Source organism: Scyliorhinus canicula, chromosome 11 (assembly GCF_902713615.1).
Source record: "Scyliorhinus canicula chromosome 11, sScyCan1.1, whole genome shotgun sequence".
NCBI classification, from domain to species: Eukaryota; Metazoa; Chordata; class Chondrichthyes; order Carcharhiniformes; family Scyliorhinidae; genus Scyliorhinus; species Scyliorhinus canicula.
Window position 1 is genome coordinate 126,540,513 of NC_052156.1, and position 21,139 is coordinate 126,561,651.

Genomic DNA, 21,139 nt, shown 5'->3' on the forward strand with positions numbered 1-21,139 from the left:
ACAATGAATGTGATTTAGAATTTAAAACCGTCACTCATTGAAATAAAGTTAACATTCAAATAGTGTATTTGCGATTATCAAATGTTGTTATTAATTGTATTCCTATTGCCATAATATAGTTTTAGTATACAAGTCAAACTTGCCTCTTGTGGTAGCTGGAATAGGTTGAGTTAACATTTTTATATCCAAGGCACTGCTGATATTATCTTCGAGAGATACCTGATACCCATCAACTACATTGTTGATCGTCCCCTTTAAGGTTCCGAGGTTGTAGAAAACTTGAAGTGCTGTTCCAACCTGTGTAGGATTCTTATTTTAAGGAAAAGATAAAAACATATATTGTTATTTGTGCTTAAAATTAAGTTGCTAGTTCTGTTCCTACTTACCATATTAAACAAAAAAGGGACTGTATAATTTAGATTGGCATTCGAACAAAAAGTTCTGCCTCCTGAAATATTCTAGCACCACAGATTTAAAGATTGATCATGGTCTCTACAAGTATTCACCTTATCCTTCACAGTGGTTTTTCTATCACATTAATCTATACTGCTCACAACATACTGCAATTCAAAACATAGTCAGATAAGAAACAGAAAGTGGGAACACCCAAGACGTTTTGGATCAGATATTGAACTTCAATCAAAGAGTAGGGAGCAACCGGGCATCCAATGGAAGGATGGCAGCGGGGGAAGGGTCAGTGCAAGTAGCAAACCCCCAGGTGGAACAGTTGATGGCCTTCATAAAGGCAGAGTTCTGCCAGCAGAGGAAGGAGATGCAGATGGATCGCTTGAAGGCCATCGAAGGGGCTGTGGCACCCTTGAAGGGCTTGAAGAAAGGGGTGGAGAAATCCTTGGCAGCTCAGGGATCGCAGATCCGAGAGATTGAGAGGGTGATGTTGGACCTCAGCAATCGGGTGGTGACACTGGAGGCGGAGATGGGGCTCGTAGGAGAGCTTTGCAAGACGTTGAGAGGAAAGGTGGTGTAGCAGGAAAGTAGATTGAAAAGGCAGAATCTGCAGAGAGTGGGCCTGCCTGAAGGAGTGGAAGGTGCGAGTGCCACGATGTACGTTTTGAGGATGCTGGATTAGGCCCCTGAGGTGTACAGAGCGCACAGGTCTCTGAGGCAGAAGTCTAGAGCATGGGAGCCGCCACAGGCGGTGATCGTGAGGCTCCACGGGTTCATGGAGAAGGAGAAGATTCTGCAACGGACCAGGGGAAGTGCAACTGCAAATGGTCTCAATATACCAGGACATTTGAGTGGAGCTGGCAAACTGGCGTGCGGGATTCGATAGAGCCAAGTGTGGCTTATTTGTGACAATAAGCGATTTTCATTTTTTTCATTTCATTTCACTTGGATGGGTCAGGCATAGGGTGAAATTAACGCCGATAGAGCCAAAGGCAGGGGATGCCGGATGGTAGAGGGGAGTGGAGTCATAAGCCCCCATTAAGGCTGATAACGTGGGACGTGCGAGGACTCAATGTTCCGCTCAAAGCATCTCGGGTCTTTGCGCGCCTTAGGAGCTGGTCTTTCTGCAGGAGACGCACATCCGCGTGAAGGACCAGGTTAGGCTAAGCAACGGATGGGTGAGTCCGGTTTTCCCCTCGGGGTTTGATTCAAAGTCACGGGCAGTGGCAATTTTGGCAAATAAGAAAACGGGGTTTGTGAGCGCGAAGGGTGTGAGGGACCCGGGTGGGAGATATGTGATTGTGTGTAGGGTATTAGAAGGGATGCCCGGTGGCGTTGGTAAATGTGTATGCACTGAATTGGGATGATGTAGGTTTATGAAGGGGTTGCTGGCAAATTCCGGACTTGGCCGCGCACCAGTTAATTATGGGAGGAGATTCTAAAAGTGTCTTCGGGCTGAGGGTAGATAGGTCGACCCCCAGGTCAATGGGTAGGATATAAATGGCAAAGGAGCTGGGTGGGTTTATGGAAAAGATGGGTATGGTAGACCCATGGCGCTTCAAGAATCCAGGAGGAAAGTGTTCCTTTTGTTTGCATGTGTACATGGTGTAGTCTAGAATAGACTTTTTTGTGGTGATCTGGGTGGCTTTGGTAGGGGTGGAGGGGGCAGAGTACGCGGGGATAGCAATTTTGGACTTCAGTGAAGATCTGGAAGCAGCTGAGGAGGCACTTTAGGATAGAGGGATGTTGGTGTTAATCAGATACCAGAAGTGCTGGAAAATGAAAGATTTAGTGAGAGGCAAGAACTGAGGGAGATCAACATTAGTAGACAAATGGTGCTGGGAAAACTGATGGGATTCAAGGCGGATAAATCCCCAGGTACTAAGAATCTGCATCCCAGAGTGTTTAAGGAGGTGTCTCTGGAAATAATGGAAGCATTGGTGGTCATCTTCTGGGATCTATGGACTCTGGAACTGTCCCTGCATATTGGAGGGTAGCTCATGTCAGTCCGATATTCAAAAAGGGAGGTAGAGAGAAAGCAGAGAATGACAGACCATAAGCCTAACATCGGTAGTAGGGAAAATGCTTGAATCTATTATCAAGGACTTTATAGCGGAACATTTAGAAAGCAGTGGCAGGATCAGTCAGAGTCAGCATGGATTTATGAAGGGAAAATCATGCTTGACAAATCTGTTGGATGTAACCAGTACAGTTGACAAGGGGGAAATAGTCAATGTGGTATATTTGCACTTTCAGAAGGCGTTTGACAAAGTCGCACATAAGAGATTATTGTGCAAAATTAAAGCGCATGGGATTGGGGGAAATGTATCGAGGTGGATAGAAAACTGGTTGGCAGAGAGGAAACAAAACGTAGGGATTAATATGTCCTTTTCAAATTGCCGGCAGTAACTAGTGGGGTACCACAGGGATCAGTGCTGGGACCCCAGCTATTCACAATATATATTAATGATTTGGATAAGAGAACAAAATGTAACATTTCAAAGTTTGCAGATGATACCAAATTAGGTGGGAGGGTGAATTGTGACGAGGATCTGGACAGGTTGGGTGAGTGGGCAAATCAATGGAAGATGCAATATAATTTGGATAAGTGTGAGGTTATTCACTTTGGAAGCAAAAATAGGAAGGCAGGTTACTACCTGAATGGTTGTAAATTGGGAGAGGGGAGTGTGCAGCGGGACCTGGGTGTCCTCGTGTACCATTCGCTGAAGGTAAGCATGCTGGTGCAGGAGGTGGTAAAGAAGGCTAATGGAATGTTGGCCTTCATTGCGAGAGGTTTCTAGTATAGAAGCAGGGATGTATTGCTCCAATTGTACAGTGCCTTGGTGAGGCCACACCTGGAGCATTGTGCGCAGTTTTGGCCTCCTTCTCTGAGGAAGGATGTGCTTGCTCTCGAGGGAGTGCAGCGAAGGTTTACCAGACTGATTCCGGGGATGGCGGCATTGCCAAATAAGGAGTGATTGACTAGGTTGGGATTAAGTCACCCAGCCAGGCCGCTACCCCCAATGGGGTTGCTGACCGCCACTCCAATAAAATTTGTTGATGGGCAAACTCTCGCTGGAGTTCAGAAGAATGAGGGGGGATCTCATAGAGACGTATAAAATTCTAACAGAACGAGACACGGTCAATGCAGGGAAGATGTTACCAATGATGGGTGTATCCAGAACAAGGGGCCACAGTCTGAGGATGCAGAGTAAACCATTTCGGACGGATATTTCTTCACATAAAGAGTGGCGACCCTGAGGAATTCATTACCACAGGAAGTAGTTGATGCTAAAACCTTGAATATATTCAAGAGGCGGCTAGATATAGCACTTGGGGAGAACGGGATCAAAGGCTATGGAGAGAAAGCAGGATTAGGCTATTGAGTTGGATGATCAGCCATGAGTAGTGATGAATGGCGGAGCAGGCTCGAACGGCCAAAAGGCCTCCTCCTGCTCCTATCTTCTATGTATCTATGTATGTATCCCATTCTGTGAAAACCACGGTTTTGAGCCGGGGCCATAGATAGCATGTAGAGGAAGTGGAGAGATGTGGGGCTGGTTAAGGTGGAAGATTTGTAGCTGCAAGAAGGGTTTGGCAATATAAATGAATTGAAGGAGAGGGTAGAGCTTCTGAGAGGAAATGAGTTTAGGTGCCTGCAGGCAAGGGACTTCGCACGGAAGGTTCGTAAAGAGTTCCCAGGTTGCCTATGTACACCTGCTGAAGTGACTGTTGCTTCCAGATGTGGAAAGGGAGGGCAGGATCGGAGACATAGACAAGTGGCTGGGAGAACAGGGAGGTGAGCAGGTGGTGAAGATTAAGGAGAAGTGAGAATGGGAGCTGGGAAGGGAGATAAACTGGGAATATGGAGTGAGGCGCTACGAAGGGTAAATGCGGCCTCCTCGTCAGCAAGGATGAGCCTGATACAATTCAAGTGGTACACAGGGTACAATTCAAGTACAGGGTACACAGGGTACATATAACGCTGGTAAGAATGAGTGGGTTCTTTCAGGGGGTGGCAGATGAGTGTGAGGTCTAGGCGGGGACCAGCGAATCATGCACAAATGGTCTGGGGCTGCGAAAGGTTGGGGAGATTCTGGGTGGGAGTATTTGCGGTGCTAGCAAGGATAGTGGGGGAAAAGGTTGAGTCGGACCCTTTGTTGCTGATATTTAGGATATTAGAGAAGCCAGGGCTGCTGGAGGGGAGGAAGGCCGATGTTGTGGCCTTCGCCTCTCTGTTTGCCCATCGGCAAATTTTATTGGAGTGGCGGTCAGCAACCCCATTGGGGGTAGCGGCCTGGCTGGGTGACTTATATGACTTTCTTCGGCTGGAAAAGATCAAAAGCGAGTTAAGGTGTTCAGCAGAGGGTTTTGAGGCAAGGTGGCAGATGTTTGTGACCATGTTTGAGGAGTTGTTTGTCACCGGGGTGGGGAGGAGGGGTTAAAAGGGGGAAAATTTGTACAAATTGTATAGTTGTGTGTTGGGAAGTTTGTTTCCCGAATCGTGTGCGTGTTGTAACGGTCTATATATGTTTGGAATAAAATACAATTTTAAAAAAGAGTAAGGAACAACCAACAGGAGGTAATCCAGTACTTTTCCTTATTCATTCAACCACCAAACAAAACATGAATATCATCACACAACATAAATCCAAGTAGTGTCTCAGATCCAATTTGCAATTGTATAAGGTGTTAGTGAGGCCACACCTGGAGTAGTGTGTTCAGTTTTGGTCTCCTTACCGGAGAAAGGACGTACTGGCGCTGGAGGGTGTGCAGAGGAGATTCACTAGGTTAATCCCAGAGCTGAAGGGGTTGGATTACGAGGAGAGGTTCAGTAGACTGGGACTGTATTCGTTGGAATTTAGAAGGATGAGGGGGGATCTTATAAAAACATATAAAATTATGAAGGGAATAGAGAGGATAGATGTGGGCAGGTTGTTTCCACTGGCGGGGGAAAGCAGAACTAGGGGGCATAGCCTCAAAATAAGGGGAAGTAAATTTAGGACTGAGTTTAGGAGGAACTTCTTCACCCAAAGGGTTGTGAATCTATGGAATTCCTTTCCCAGTGAAGCAGTTGAGTCACCTTCATTAAAAGTTTTTAAGATAAAGATAGGTTGTTTTTTGAAGAATAAAGGGATTAAGGGTTATGGTGTTCGGGCCGGAAAGTGGAGCTGAGTCCACAAAAGATCAGCCATGATCTCATTGAATGGCGGAGCAGGCTCGAGGGGCCAGATGGCCTACTCCTGCTCCTAGTTCTTATGTTATGTTCTTATCCTAAACTTTCAAGCAAGCTTAGATTTTGAGATAGTTGAGGTCGAGGTCAGCAATTACCATGCTCAATGGAGGAGCATGCTCAAGGGAGCACATGGTCCACTCCTGCATCTATTTCTTCTGTTCTTATAATAATAACAATTTTGAAGCATGCATGCTTCCAAGCTGAGAGCTCAAACAGTAATAGTTAATTTCAAATAGGAATTACTCAAATTATAAAGAAGTCAAGGTTGATCCAGTTTATCATCTATCAACCATGATACAATACTGGATTTGTTGACTAATTGTTCTCCAACAAAGCTAGACAAGAGACAATGAAAACATCAGGTGGTGGGAAGCTTTGGTGACTAAATATACATCACACCTTCCTTCTAATCAAGCTTTCTCACCATATAGAACATAGAACAGTACAGCACAGTAGAGGCCCTTCGGCGTACAATGTTGTGCCGACCATTTATCCTAATCCTACACCCCTTCAATTTACTGCTGAGCATGTGCTTAAATATCCCTAATGACTCTGACTCCACCACCTCTGCTGGCAGTGCATTCCATGCACCCACCACTCTCTGTGTAAAGAACCTACCTTTGACATCTCCCCTATACCTTCCTCCAATCACCTTAAAATTATGTCCCCTCGTGACAGCCATTTCCGCCCTGGGGAAAAGTCTCTGGCTATCCACTCTATCCATGCCTCTCATCACCTTGTACATCTCAATCACGTCATCTTTATTCCTTCTTCGCTCCAGTGAGAAAAGCCGTAGCTCCCTCAATCTTTCTTCACAAGACATGCCCTCCAGTCCAGGCAGCATCTTGGTAAATCTCCTCTGTACCCTCTCCAAAGCATCCACATCCTTCCTATAATGAGGCGACCAGAACTGGACACAATATTCCAAGTGTGGTCTAACTAGGGTTTTATAAAGCTGCAGCAAAACCTCGTGGTTCTTAAACTCAATCCCCTTGCTAATGAAAGCCAACACACCATACGCCTTCTTAACAACCCTATCAACCTGGGTGGCAACTTTGAGGGATCTATGTACGTGGATCCTAAGATCCCTCTGTTCCTCCACACTTCCAAGAATCCTGCATTTAACCCTGTATTCAGCATTCAAATTCGACCTTCCAAAATGAATCACTTCACATTCATCTAAGTTGAACTCCAGCTCCCACTTCTCAGCCTAGCTCTGCATACTGTCAATGTCCTGTTGTAACCTGCAACAGCCCTCAACACTATCTACAACTCCCCCAATCTTTGTGTCATCGGCAAACTTACTAACCCACCCTTCCACTTCCTCATCCAAGTCATTTATAAAAACCACAAAGAGCAGAGGTCCCAGAACAGATCCCTGCGAGACACCACTGGTTCTCGACCTCCAGGCGGAATACTTTCCATCCAGTACCACTCGCTGTCTTCTTTCGGCCAGTCAATTCTGTATCCAGACAACCAAATTTTCTTGTATCATGCCCCCTAACCTTCTGAATGAGCCTACCATGGGGAACCTTATCAAATGCCTTACTGAAATCCATATACACCACATCCACTGCCCGACCTTCATCATAGAACATAGAACAGTACAGCACAGAACAGGCCTTCGGCCCTCGATGTTGTGCCGAGCCTTGTCCGAAACCAAGATCAAGCTATCCCAATCCCTGTCATTCTGGTATGCTCCATGTGCCTATCCAATAACCGCTTGAAAGTTCCTAAACTGTCCGATTCCACTATCACAGCAGACAGTCCATTCCACACCTTAACCCATCTCTGAGAAAATAACCTGGGACATCCCTCCTATATCTCCCACTCTGAACCTTATAGTTATGCCCCCTTGTAACAGCTACATCCACCTGAGGAAATAGTCTCTGAACATCCACTCTATCTATCCCCCTCATCATATAAACCTCTATTAAGTCGCCTCTCATCCTCCTCCAGTCCAAAGAGAAAAGCCCTAGCTCCCTCAACCTTTCCTCAAAAGACCTATCCTCCAAACCAGGCCCCCTTTCCAATCCTTCCTATAGTGAGGCGACCAGAACTGCACACAATACTCCAAATGTGGTCTCACCAGGGTCATGTACAGGTGCAGCATAACCCCACGTTTCTTAAACTCAAGCACCCCCTCGTCACATCCTCAAAGAATTTAATGAGGCTTGTGAGGCATGACCAGCTCCTCGCAAAGCCATGCTGACTATCTTTAATCAAACTATGTTTTTCTAAATAATCATGAATCCTATCTCTCAGAATCTTTTCCAATATTTTGTTCACCACAGACGTAAAACTGATGGGTCTGTAATTCCCAGGGATTTCCCCATTTCCTTTCTTGTTTATGGGAACAACATTCACCTCCCTCCAATCATCCGGTACTACTCCAGTGGAGAGCAAGGACGGAAAGATCATCGCCAACGGCGCAGCCATCTCCTCCCTCCCTTCCCGTAGTCACCTTGAGTATATCCCGTCAGGCCCAGGGGACTTATCTATCTGATGCTTTTCAAAATTTCCAGCACATCCTCCTTCTTAATATCAACCTGTTTGAGTCAATTAACCTGGTTCACATTGTTCTCAAGAGCAACAAGGTCCCTCTCTCTAGTGAATACAGAAGCAAAATATTCATACAGGGCCTCCCCCATCTCCTGAGACTTTAGGCACAAGTTCCCTCCACTATCCCGGATCGACCCTACTCTACTGCTATTGGGAGGTCTACAGAAAACTCCCAATAAAGTGACTGCTCTTTTCTTGTTTTCAGGTTATTTTCTTGTTTCTGACTTCCACCCATACTGACTCAGTAGACAAACCCTCCTCAATTACCTCCTTTTCTGCAGCTGTGATGCACTCCCTAATTAACCGTGCCATGCTCCCTCCTCTTTTACCTCCCTCCCTATTCTTCAGAAAACATCTAAACCCCGGAATATCTAACAACCATTCCTGCCCCTGTGAAATCCATGTCTCCGTAATGGCCACAACATCGTAGTTCCAAGTACTGCTCTAAATTCATCTCCCTTGTTCCTGACTCTCCTTGCATTGAAACAGACACACTTTAACCCATTCCACTGAGTGCAACTTTGCCCTATCAAATGTCTTTCCTTCCTCACAGACTCGTTACATACTATTTCTGCCTGTTCAACAGCTACCCTATCCTCTGATCCAGAACTCTGGTTCCCATCCCCCTGCCAAACTAGTTTAAACCCTCCCAAAGAGCTCTCGTAAACCTCCCACCCAGGATATTGGTGCCCCTCCAGTTTATGTTGTGTCTCAAATCAATCTTAGACTGTTTTCCAAAAATATATCAAATAAATCTATCTAATTTGCATTTGAGTTAATCTATGGGGGACTTGTAAATACCTCAAAATTGAATGGCACAGTGATTGTGCTCAGGGCAGAGAAGGGAAGGAAGTTTTAAAGTGCATGAAAATACTTTCTGGAGAAGGGCTAATTTCAGCAAATTAAATTGGTCTGGTTAAACTGGAGCCAAAGACTGGCAGGCAGAACTGTAATGGGGTGATGCGGAGTCTTTAAGAAGGAGATTGTTTGAGTGCAGCTTAGCTACATTCCCACAAGAAAACGAAAACAACCAAAGCAATATGGATGTCATGGGAGTTAGACAGTAGAAAGCAGAAAAAGGATGTGTATATCACGTTAGCTTTAAAAGAACTGTAAAATGTATTGATGCCACGATTAACACATTATAAAAATTAATTTAAATGAAGAAATGAATATGAAGAAAAGGTTGGTGATGAAAACATGCATGCCAGAAATGCCAAAAGGTGATTTATGACCAAGTAATTGCTTTTGACTGTTATCATTACTGCTGTTATACAGAAAATGTATCAATTTTTACACGGCAAGTACCCACAAACAACAATTTGACCAGTTGAACTTTTTAGGTACTGTTATCCAGGGATAATGGGAAAAATACTGGGGAAACTTCCTTGCTGTATGAATAGTGCTATGTGATCTTTTGTGTTGACTTCAGATGACAAAATGGGCCCTCAGTTTTATATTTCTTAGAAACACCAATTTCAACAATCCAATATTCTGTCAGTACTACATTGAAACATCAGCCAAAATGTATGTGCTCAAATCCTGGACTAATGTCTGACCCTACATTCTTCCCAATTAGGGAAGACCACTACTGATTTAAGATATTGCAGAAACTATTTGTAATTTTTTTTAAATTGGGAAAGGCATTTCTTCAAACCTTGTTCTGTAGTTTACCAGATAGGTTTCTAAAAGAGTTTAATATATTCTCATCTCTACATCCTGTTTTTGTTCCCCAGGTTCTTGGTGTCTTAATCGTATTATTCTTCCTACCACCAATAACAAAGTATATAATACTGATCCTTTAATATTAACTTTCAGTCCAATCACTCTGACAAGTTATAGTGAGTGATTCAGACAGTTAATTGTGAGGCTGTTACAAATAATTCTAAATAGTAGTTATAGTATGTTAAATGGTCTTAAATAAACAAATGTAAAAACTTATCAGTCACAAGTGACAAGTGGAGTCGCCAAATTTATTAATCGTTAATCGAAGTGACAATACAGAGCATCAAGAAAAACAGATATAACCTTTATGTAAACAATATCATAGAGTTCTAAACCACTGTTAGCAATTAGCAGACAGGCAGCATCTGGCATTGAAAACAAATGAGATATAACGAGAGATGGAGACATACTGATCACTGAATTTAGTCAACATCTGTTGTCTGCACGCTACACCAACGTGGACTGTGATGGTTTGAGGATCAACATGATCCGCAGGAGCCAAATTAAATGTCATATCTATATATATCGATTAATTGCTGCTGCGACAAATAAAGGTTGAGCTTGAAAGATTCTCCAGTCTTGTGCTGTGCTCACCAGCAATTTGCAACTTTATTTCTATCCATGTTTTCCATCATCATTAGGACACTTTAGCATTTTTGTTTCTTTGCCACTTTGTTTCCCTAAAAGCAGTGAATCATGTTAGGATACAATTTCACAGGTACCATCAACGTTTTGGGATCACACTATTACAATCCCGGATCGGACCCCAACACTGGCTAGAATACCGGACAGAAATCACAATCACTTGTTTTTAATTTGCAAAACTGTGAGGAAATCATACTTCACTCCAGGAGTGATTCCATGCACAAATACGGATTTTATTATGAGCACATACATTTTTATTAGCACAGTCTTAAAATACTGCAACATCACAGAAATAAATGTGGCTCACAATTACCACTTAAACAATGCTCAACAATAAAATCAAACACTTTAACTCCTAACCGATACCTTATCTATCTCCATTCAAGCAAAACTCATCACAGGTCAAAAACCACTTGTAAATACAGTTATCAAACATGAGGTTACCTGTTGTACACTTGAATAGAGATTTCTTGGAAATACTGCTTTAAGAGAGAAATATCCTGTTAGGAAACAGCCTGCATATTCATGCCTGCGCCAGACTACTACTTAGACTAACAGCCTTGTGCAAAAGTTCCTGTTCAGCTCAGCTTCCAGAAACTAACTCAAACTGAACTGCTGCTGCAGACCCGGCTCTTCCCATTAATACATCATCTTTATCCCACTCAGGGCAGCACGGTGGCCTAGTGGTTAGCACAACCGCCTCACGGCGCTGAGGTCCCAGGTTCGATCCCGGCTCTGGGTCACTGTCCGTGTGGAGTTTGCACGTTCTCCCCGTGTCTGCGTGGGTTTCGCCCCCACAACCCAAAAATGTGCAGAGTAGGTGGATTGGCCACGCTAAATTGCCCCTTAATTGGAAAAAATAATTGGCTCATCTAAATTTAAAAAAAAAAAATCTTTATCCCACTCAAATCCATGGCCTACTTACTTAAGTTCAAACACAATGTCTCTAATTATCTACTCCCCAGAAATCATAACAAAATCCCATTAGGTCTCTCCTTGCAAACATAAGCATGGCTTGAAATGAAGATGATCTCACTTTTACAACCTCTTAATTGTACTTTCTTCAGAAAGCATACTATTTAGATGGAAAGAGATTACACAAATTGATGGTGCAGAGGGATCCGGGCGCCCTGGCACATGATTCACAATTAGTTAATGTGTAGGTACATCAAGTCTTTAGGATGGCAAACGGAATTTTGGTGTTTACTGCAAAGGGAATAGAATATAAAGGAGGGATGTTTTACTGCAGCTGTACAGGGGTTTGGTGAACCACTCTGGAGTACAGTTTTTGTCTCCTTATTTGGAAAAAGGATATAAACATGTTCAGTTCAGTTCAGAAGCAGGTCAACGAAGGTTCACTCAACTCATTCCTGTGGTGCAGGGCTTATCTTGTGAGGAAAGATTAAACGGGTTAGGCCTATACCCATTCCAGTTCAGAAGAATAAGTGGTGATCTTATTGAAATATATCAGATCCCGAGGGGACCCGAGAGTGCAGATACCAAGAAAATGTTTCCTATTGTGAGGAACATGCAACACTTTTAGTGTTGAGGGGACAGTTTAAAAATACGGGGTCTCCTTTTAACATGGAGATGATGAGATTTTTCTTTCTCTCAGAAGGTGATGTGTCTGTAGAATTATCTTCCTCAGAAAGCAGTAGAGGCTGTCACTGAATTTATTCATGGCAGAGTTGGCTAGATTTTTGAAAGACAAGGGAGTCAAGGGTTATGGGGGCAGAAAAGAAAGTGGAGTTAAGACCACAATCAGGTCTGCCATATTATTGAAACACAGTAAGAAGTCTTACAACACCAGGTTAAAGTCCAACAGGTTTGTTTCAAACACGAGCTTTCGGAGCACGGCTCCTTCTTCAGGTGAATGGAAAGGCTTGTTCCAGAAATGTTTATATAGACACAGTCAGAGATGCCCCGGAATGCGAGCACCTGCAGGCAATCAAATCATCAAAGATGCAGAGAGAGAGGTAACTCCAGGTTAAAGAGGTGTGAATTGTCCCAAGCCAGTTCAGTCGGTAGGCCTCTGCAAGTCCAGGCTTGTTGGTGGGGGCCGAATGTAATGCGACATGAATCCCAGATCCCGGTTGATTATTGAAAGGCAGAGCAGACAGAAAGGGCAAGGTGGCCAACTCCTGTTCCCAAGTCCTATGTTCCTACATATCAAATTTTGCTTTATAATATTCCTGTGAAGCTCTATGGGATGTTTTATTACGTTAAAGGTGCTGTATAAATACAAAGTGTATTTGTTGCAGGAACATGTCATTGCACTTCATTGCTGAGTCAGATGTCCAAATGATGTCCAGAATTCTCCTCGAACAGGTTTCAGTTTTGTTCATAGTGAAATTTTATACAGGATGCATATATCTCTTCAAGTGCTATCAGCTGCCCATAAAACAGGTATACCGTTTTGGATACTGTTGGGGGAGATGACTCACCAGGGGAAGGCGGTAGTAGCCAGGCTCATGGCACCGTGGCTGGCTCTGCTGCACAGAAGGGCTGGAAAAAGACTGGCAGGGCTATAGTCATAGGGATTCAATCGTAAGGGGAGTAGACAGGCGTTTGTGGTCGAAAACGAGACTCCCGAATGGTATGTTGCCTCCCGGGTGCACGGGTTAGGGATGTCTCAGATCGGCTGCAGGATATACTGAAGGGGGAGGGTGAACAGCCAGTTGTCATGGTGCATATAGGCACCAACGATATATGTAAAAAAACAGGATGAGGTCCTACAATCAGAATTTAGGGAGTTAGGAGATAAGTTAAAAAGTAGGACCTCAAAGGTAGTAATCTCAGGATTGCTCCCAGTGCCACGAGACAGTCAGAGTAGAAATTTAAAAATAGGCAGAATGAATACGTGGCTTGCGAGATGGTGCAGGAAGGAGGGGTTCAGATTTTTGGGATATTGGAACCGGTTCTGGGGGCAGTCGGACCATTACAAATCGGATGGTTTACACCTGGGCAGGACTGGAACCAATGTCCTAGGGGGTTCTTTTGCTAACACTGTTGGGGAGGTTTTAAACTAATGTGGCAGGGAGGTGGAAACCAGATTAGGAAGTTAGAGGTCAGTAAAGAGGCAGCAACTAAAGCCAGGAAGGTACTAGATAATAAACTCATTGTGACTAAGGGGAAGAGTAGACAGGGAAGAGATGATGAACGCAAAGGGACAGGTGATCTGAGGTGCATTTGTTTTAATGCGAGAAGTGTAGCAGGTAAGGCAGATGAATTTAGGGCTTAGATTAGTACCTGGAAATATGATGTTATTGGTATTACTGAGACTTGGTTGAGGGAAGGGCAAGATTGGCAACTAAATATCCCTAGGTATAGATGCTTCAGGAGGGATAGAGAGTGAGGTAAAAGGGGAGGAGGAGTTGCATTACTGGTCAGAGATGATATCACAGCTGTGATTAAGGAGGGCACTATGGAGGATTCGAGCACTGAGCCAATATGGGTAGAGCTAAGAAATAGGAAGGGTGCAGTAACATTGTTGGGACTTTATTACAGGCCTCCCAAAAGTGAGTGTGAAGTAGAGGTACAAATATGTAGACAGATTACAGAAAAATGTAGGAGCAATAGGGTGGTTGTGATGGGAGATTTTAACTTCCCCAACATTGAATGGGACTCATGTAGTGTTGGAGGCGTAGATGGAGCAGATTTTGTAAAGAGCATCCAGGAGAGTTTTTTAGAGCAGTCTGTAAATAGTCCAACTCGGGAAGGGGCCATACTGGACCTGGTATTGGGGAATGATCCCGGCCAGGTGGTTGAAGTTTCAGTCAGTGATTACTTGGGGAATAGCGATCACAATTCCGTAAGTTTTAGAATACTCATGGACAAAGACGAGAGTGGTCCTAAAGGAAGAGTTCTAAATTGGGGAAAGACCAAGTATAACAAAATTCGGCAGGAGCTTGGGAATGTGGATTGGGAGCAGCTGTTTAAGGGTAAATCCACATTTGAAATGTGGGAGTCTTTTAAGGAAAGGTTGATTAGAGTGTAGGACAGATATGTCCCTGTGAAAATGAGGGATAGAAATGGCAAGATTAGGGAACCATGGATGACGGGTGGAATTGTGAGATTAGCTAAAATGAAAAAGTAAGAGTACATAAGATCTAGGCGACTTAAAACTGATGAAGCTTTCGAGGAATATCGGGAAAGTAGGACAAATCTCAAACGTGCAATAAAGAGAGCTAAAAGAGGTCATGAAATATCTTTGGTTAACAGGGTTAAGGAAAATCCCAAAGCCTTATATTCATATATAAGGAGCAAGAGGGTAACTAGAGAAAGGATTGGCCCACTCAAAGACAAAAGAGGGAATTTATGCGTGGAGCCAGAAGAAATGGGTGAGATTCTTAATGAGTACTTTGCATCGGTGTTTACCAAGGAGATGGACATGATGGATGTTGAGGTTAGGGATGGATGTTTAAATACTCTAGGTGAAATCGGCATAAGGAAGGGGGAAGTTTTGGGTATTCTAAAAGGCATTAAGGTGGACAAGTCCCCAGGTCCAGATGGGATCTATCCCAGGTTACTGAGGGAAGCGAGGGACAAAATAGCTGGGGCCTTAACAGATATCTTTGACGCATCCTTGAGCACAGGTGAGGTCCCGGAGGACTGGAGAATTGCTAACGTTGTCCCTTTGTTTAAGAAGGGTAGCAAGGATAATCCAGGGAATTATGGACCTGTGAGCTTGATGTCAGTGGTAGGCAAACTGTTGGAGAAGATACTGAGGGATAGGATCTATTCACATTTGGAAGAAAATAGACTTATCAGTGATAGCCAGCATGGTTTTGTGCAGGGAAGGTCATGTCTTACAAACCTAATAGAATTCTTTGAAGAAGTGACAAAGTTAATTGATGAGGGAAGGGCTGTAGATGTCATATACATGGACTTCAGTAAGGCGTTTGATAAAGTTTCCCATTGCAGGTTGATGGAAAAAGTGACATCGCATGGGGTTCAGGGTGTACTAGCTAGATGGATAAAGAACTGGCTGGGCAACAGGAGACAGAGAGTAGTGGTGGAAAGGAGTGTCTCAAAATGGAGATTGGTGACTAGTGGTGTTCCACAGGGATCCGTGCTCGGACCACTGTTGTTTGTGATATACATAAATGATCTGGACGAGGGTATATTAGGTCTGATTAGCAAGTTTGAGGATGATACTAAGATTGGTGGAGTTGCAGATAGCGAGGGGGACTATCAGAGAATACAGCAAAATATAGATAGATTGGAGAGTTGGGCAGAGAAATGGCAGATGGAGTTCAATCCAGGCAAATGCGAGATGATGCATTTTGGAAGATCTAATTCAAGAACGGACTATACGGTCAATGGAAGAGTCCTGGGGAAAACTGGTGTACAGAGAGATCTGGGAGTTCAGGACCATTGTACCCTGAAGGTGGCAACGCAGGTTGATAGAGTGGTCAAGAAGGCACACAGAATGCTTGCCTTCATCGGATGGGGTATTGAGTACAAGAGTCGGCAGGTCATGTTACAGTTGTATAGGACTTTGGTTAGGCCACATTTGGAATACTGAGTGCAGTTCTGGTCGCCACGTTACCAGAAGGATGAGGATGCTTTAGAGTGTGTGCAGAGGAGGTTCACCAGGATGTTGCCTAGCTATGAAGAAAGGTTGAGTAGATTAGGATTGTTTTCGTTGGAAAGACGGAGGTTGAGGGGGGATCTGATTGAGGTCTACAAAATTATGAGAGGTATGGACAGGGTGAATAGCAACAAGCTTTTTCCAAAAGTGGGGGTGTCAATTACAAGGGGTCACGATTTCAAGGTGAGAGGGGGAAAGCTTAAGGGAGATGTGCGTGCAAAGTTTTTTACGCAGCGGAGGTGGTAGAGGCGAGCACAATAACATCATTTAAGATGCATCTAGACAGTTACATAAACGGGCGGAGAACAGAGGGAAGTAGATCCTTGGAAAATAGGCGACAGGTTTAGATAAAGGATCTAGATCGGCACAGGCTGGGAGGGCCGAAGGGCCTGTTTCTGTGCTGTAATTTTCTTTGCTTGTTCTAAAACCATTTCTGATCTAAAGGGCAAATATACTCAATGTAAAAGTTCTTAGACTAAACTTTTAGCCAAAACGTAGAGTGTCAATTATTACAAGTAATAGTTCTGAGATGTTGAAATCCTCCCTTTCCCATCATCTCCTTATCATAGAATTGCCAGTTGTCCGTTCATGCCAACCTCACTCACAAATGTTGCACAAAAAGGAGTCAAAAAGTATTTTTATTGCTCAATCTTTAGTTAGAAATAAATAATACCTTCCATGGAGATGGACATTAATTGATGAGATTCATCAAAGCCAAACGCCATATATACAAATGAATACAATTTCAGTTTCTTTCATGGTCTTTCATGTCTTCACTAATACTTTTTTCTCTCCAACTTTTCTCACCGTTTGACTGGCTGACATATCAAAATGAAATTTCATCGATGTTCCCATTATTGGCCCATCTATATCCATTCTTTGGCAATGTTTGATTATAAACTGCTGAAACACAATAATCATCTAAGTTCTGCTTGGGCATGCTGTGAAATCTTACCTTCTATCACAGTACAAAATTGCTTCTCTTCGAAAACCTGATGCACCATCCAAGGTTGGCTTTGCAACCAGCAATGCCTAATCTTCTCATTTGTTTCAGGGCGAAGCTTCGGTTGGATCCACAAGAAGCTGAAAACCCATTCTAGTGACCATCAGTAATGTATTTCTAACTGCGGCCACATATGCCAGTCTTTCCTCTGCTCGCACATTTATTCTTCCACATCTGCTTAAGCTGTGTAAATAGCTTCCTCCAATCTCTAATGCCCTTCTTCGATATCTTGAATTCTCAAGCTGCTGTGCAATTATTTGTTGCTATACAATCTCAATGGCTTTAAGTTTGAACTGAGCTGTGTATCAGCTTTTCCTTCTTGATACCATGTTACCATATTAGAGGGTGGGATCGATGGGAATGCAGCAGTGTGGTGGTAGCTTTGACAACACGTGCTCGTGTGCACAGACATGATGGTGCGCTATTCTATGATTTTGTCAATAAGTAGGTTTGCACCAGGGTGAGTTTGACTTCAGCAGGGAGCGGGTGGCAAGTACTCAAGAGTTTGCATTTTTTGGCTAAAAGTGAATGATTTTTGGCCAAAAGTCGGGGGTCGCTTTTACATGAGATCAACCACTTCTCAAGTATATATGGTATATGAATGTATTTAGTCCTCAGACATTGCAATGTTCTTAAAAACATTATTTCATTTGGATTGGATTAGAATCCTGTCACTTTTTCACAAGTTATTTTCAAATTACAGTAAACGTCCACAGACGAGATAAATATAATCCTTTTATACAGTACATGCAATAACAGCATTTGCTGCATTTATCCTCACAACAATGCAATGCTACAGCTGTTTAACTGGCTCAGCATGATCTTTCCTCTTATATATGAAACAGGACAAGATGAAGGATCAAGATTTTAAGTAATTTCATACTTATTAGAAGTCATTAGCCTGCTCCACTTAGTTGGAGTTCTAGAAGAATACAAGATTTTTCCTTTTGATGTAAAGGTCATTGCAACGCTGCACTGTAAATTTTAAAATCTAAAAGCCTCTGCTGAAATGACATTTAATATTCCAAAATAGCCACCAAGTACAATGGCAAAATATTTAGACAATGTGAATGTTTACTCTGTTCTGTTAATCAATGGGAGTGCAATCAAATCATTGGAAAATTTGCATGATCACATTTTGGACACCTAGAATTTGCCTGGAATTATTCGATTGTAAAGTGTATCAATATGTTTTCACAAATAAAACCAGAACATGCTGGAAAAACTCAGAAAATCCATAAGCAGCTGTGGAGAAAGTTAACGGGCGGAATTTATAAAGATGTGCCCAAAAAGCAGCGCACCATGGTGCAAAGTGGCCAGTAATGATGGAGACATCGCTGATGGATCAAATCGGGTGCTCTAGACAGAGGGATTCCATTTAAAAATGGCATCCCAAACTCTCCCTGCAGTGAGGAGTTTCGGCGAGCAGGGCTCCTCAGATCAGGAAACGGGACTAAGTGCGGCGTTGACTGCACATTCCCCGCTGAAGCCCAGTATCTAACCGGAGTCATGTTATTTAGCATTGTGTTTCTTGGCACTGCGAGCGCCGGGAAACATGCAGCTCAACATGTTCGTTATTGTCATAGTTCCAATTTAGTTAAATCGCGTCCAAACGTTTTGAGTCCAATATGACTTTTACTAGGAACTAATTCTTCAGAAAGTTAATTCTGTTTCTCTCTCCCGACCAGAGTTTTTCCAGCATTTTCTATTTCTATTTCAGATTTCCAACATCCATAGTATTTTGCTTTTATTTTACATGTTTTCACATCTGCTATTTGTGATCACCTGCTGTATGTCAAGCTGTAGCTCTACCACACAATTACTTTAACAAATTAGGAAACTATTGTGATTGGTTGCAGCAATTTAATACAGCCATTTGCTATCAGAGCACGACTCTGTCAGATATAGAAAGGAAGGTATGTCACAAGAACATAATACATGGATTTTTATGAACAGAAAAGGGCTATTTGACCAAATGGCGTTAATTGAACCTAACCACCACCACCTTGCCATATACCTCAATTTATGTTCTCTGTAGGAGTACATCTTGTTACCTCTAGGATCTACTAGAATCATTGGATGTCACTTTTGTCTCAGTCAGACGTTTATGGGTTCATGTCCCATGAAAGTGCATCATTTACACTGATGTACCAGTCTCATACCATTGATGAGGACATTGCTGTTGATGCTGTGTACATGGACTTCCAAAAAGCATTTGTTACAACGCTGCACAACAGACTTGTGAACAAAGTTAGAGCTTCTAAAAGGGACAATAACTAAATGGATATGAAATTAGCTGAGTGACAGGAAACAGCGTAGTGGTAAATTGGAAGACGGTTTATAATGCAGTTCTCCATGAGTCAATGTTGGGAGCCTTGTTGTTCCTGATACATATTAACTAATGACTTAGTGCTTGGAGCGCGGACCTGCGAGCCAAGCCGAGCCAGCCCTCCCCCCCACCCCCAGAAGAACGTGGACGGCCGAGCAGAAGCGGCACCGAGCCAGCAGGAACTACCTGCGAACACCCCCTTTAAAAGGGAGGAAAATTTTTTATTTTTTTTCTCTCCCACTTATTAAAAAAAAAACCCGCTCAGACGAGCCAACCGTCACACAAAGTGGGGGAACCAAAGCCTCGCTGCAACAAAAAGACCTGGTCAGACAGGAGTATTTCCCCCCTGGGCCAGAGGGGAACTGGAAGGCAGGCTTTGCCGAGGCGCTGAGGGAACATCAGCAGGGAAACAAGGCAGAGACCAGAGCAGACATGGAGGCCGCAGTACAGGCAGCAATGGCCAAGGCCCTGACGGAAGTGCAGCTCGCCCTGGGCCCTGGGCGAGAAGAAACTGGAAGCCCAAGAGGAGAAACTGGAAGCCCAAGAGGCGACCATTAAGGAGCTGGAAAAGGGCACATGTGATATAGAAAGAAGGTCGCTGACATGAGCGACCGGATCATGGCCCTGGAGAAAAAGGCGGCGAGACTGGGCACAACGCAGGGGAGCCTGAAGGGCAGGGTGGACGACCAGGAAAACCGCTCAAGACGACAAAATGTCAGGATAGTGGGCCTACCAGAGGGGATCGAGGGTAGGAACCCCACTGCCTACGTGGCCGTGATGCTGGGCAACTTAGTGCGAAGCGAAACTTTCCTGACCCACCAGAAATGGACAGAGCACACCGGTCGCTGCGCCCAAAGCCCAAGGTGGGGGACCACCCGAGGGCAGTTACAGCTAAACTGCACCGGTACAAAGAAAGGGAAACAATCTTGCGCTGGGCCAGGAAAAACAGAACTTGCAAATGGGAAGGACACTTGATCAGAATTTACGAGGACATTGAGGCAACGCCAGGCACCCCCACCCCTACCAGGGCGAGCGCACTCTGAATAAAGAGCAAACCACTACTTGAGGGATCGCCACAGGTGGGAGACCAGGCCCCAGCACGAGAGTAGCGGAGAAGGGTGAGCAAGCGAGGAGAGCGCAAGGTAGGATGGGGGAAGAGCGGGCAGAAAAACGCAGAGGCTGGGCAAAGGAGAAGCGAGACAGTAACTCCCGAGAGGGGGATCACCGCACTAGCAAGAAAGCTAGCGCTGGGGACATGCAGCAAAGCAAGGTCGCAGCACGCCCCCAATAAGGGGGGGGGGAAACCACTCAACAGAGACGGGAGAGCAAACGGGGAGAGGAGCAGGGGAAAGAGGTACAAAGGAGGGATATATGGAAGAGGGGGGAGAGAGGGGGAGAAAAGGGAGGGACCGGGGGGAGGGACCAGGGGGGTGGGGAACACAGGGACAAACAAGGCTAGAAAAGGAACAACAATAGGGCTACAAAGTGCCACAACCGAGGGCTCGGAACAAGGAATCTTTGCAAGCATCCACCCAGTACAGTCTCTGGGCGAAGGGAGACCCCAGAGTGCAGGGGGCTACCCGCGTGGCGGTCGCACAGCGGGCGGCCATGTCGGGTGCCCCCTGGACGAAGGGAAACCTC

At 44.2% G+C, this 21,139-nt stretch overlaps 1 protein-coding gene across 2 annotated transcripts in view; it reads right to left on the minus strand.

The window, feature by feature from the left end:
• The window catches only part of cog5 (component of oligomeric golgi complex 5), a 177,067-nt gene that overhangs the window by 52,010 nt on the left and 103,918 nt on the right, over positions 1-21,139 (minus strand). For both annotated transcript variants that reach the window (XM_038811337.1, XM_038811338.1), the window contains one exon: positions 144-309. In XM_038811337.1, coding sequence (XP_038667265.1) covers positions 144-309 — 166 coding nt within the window. The remainder of the gene's footprint in view (positions 1-143; positions 310-21,139) is intronic.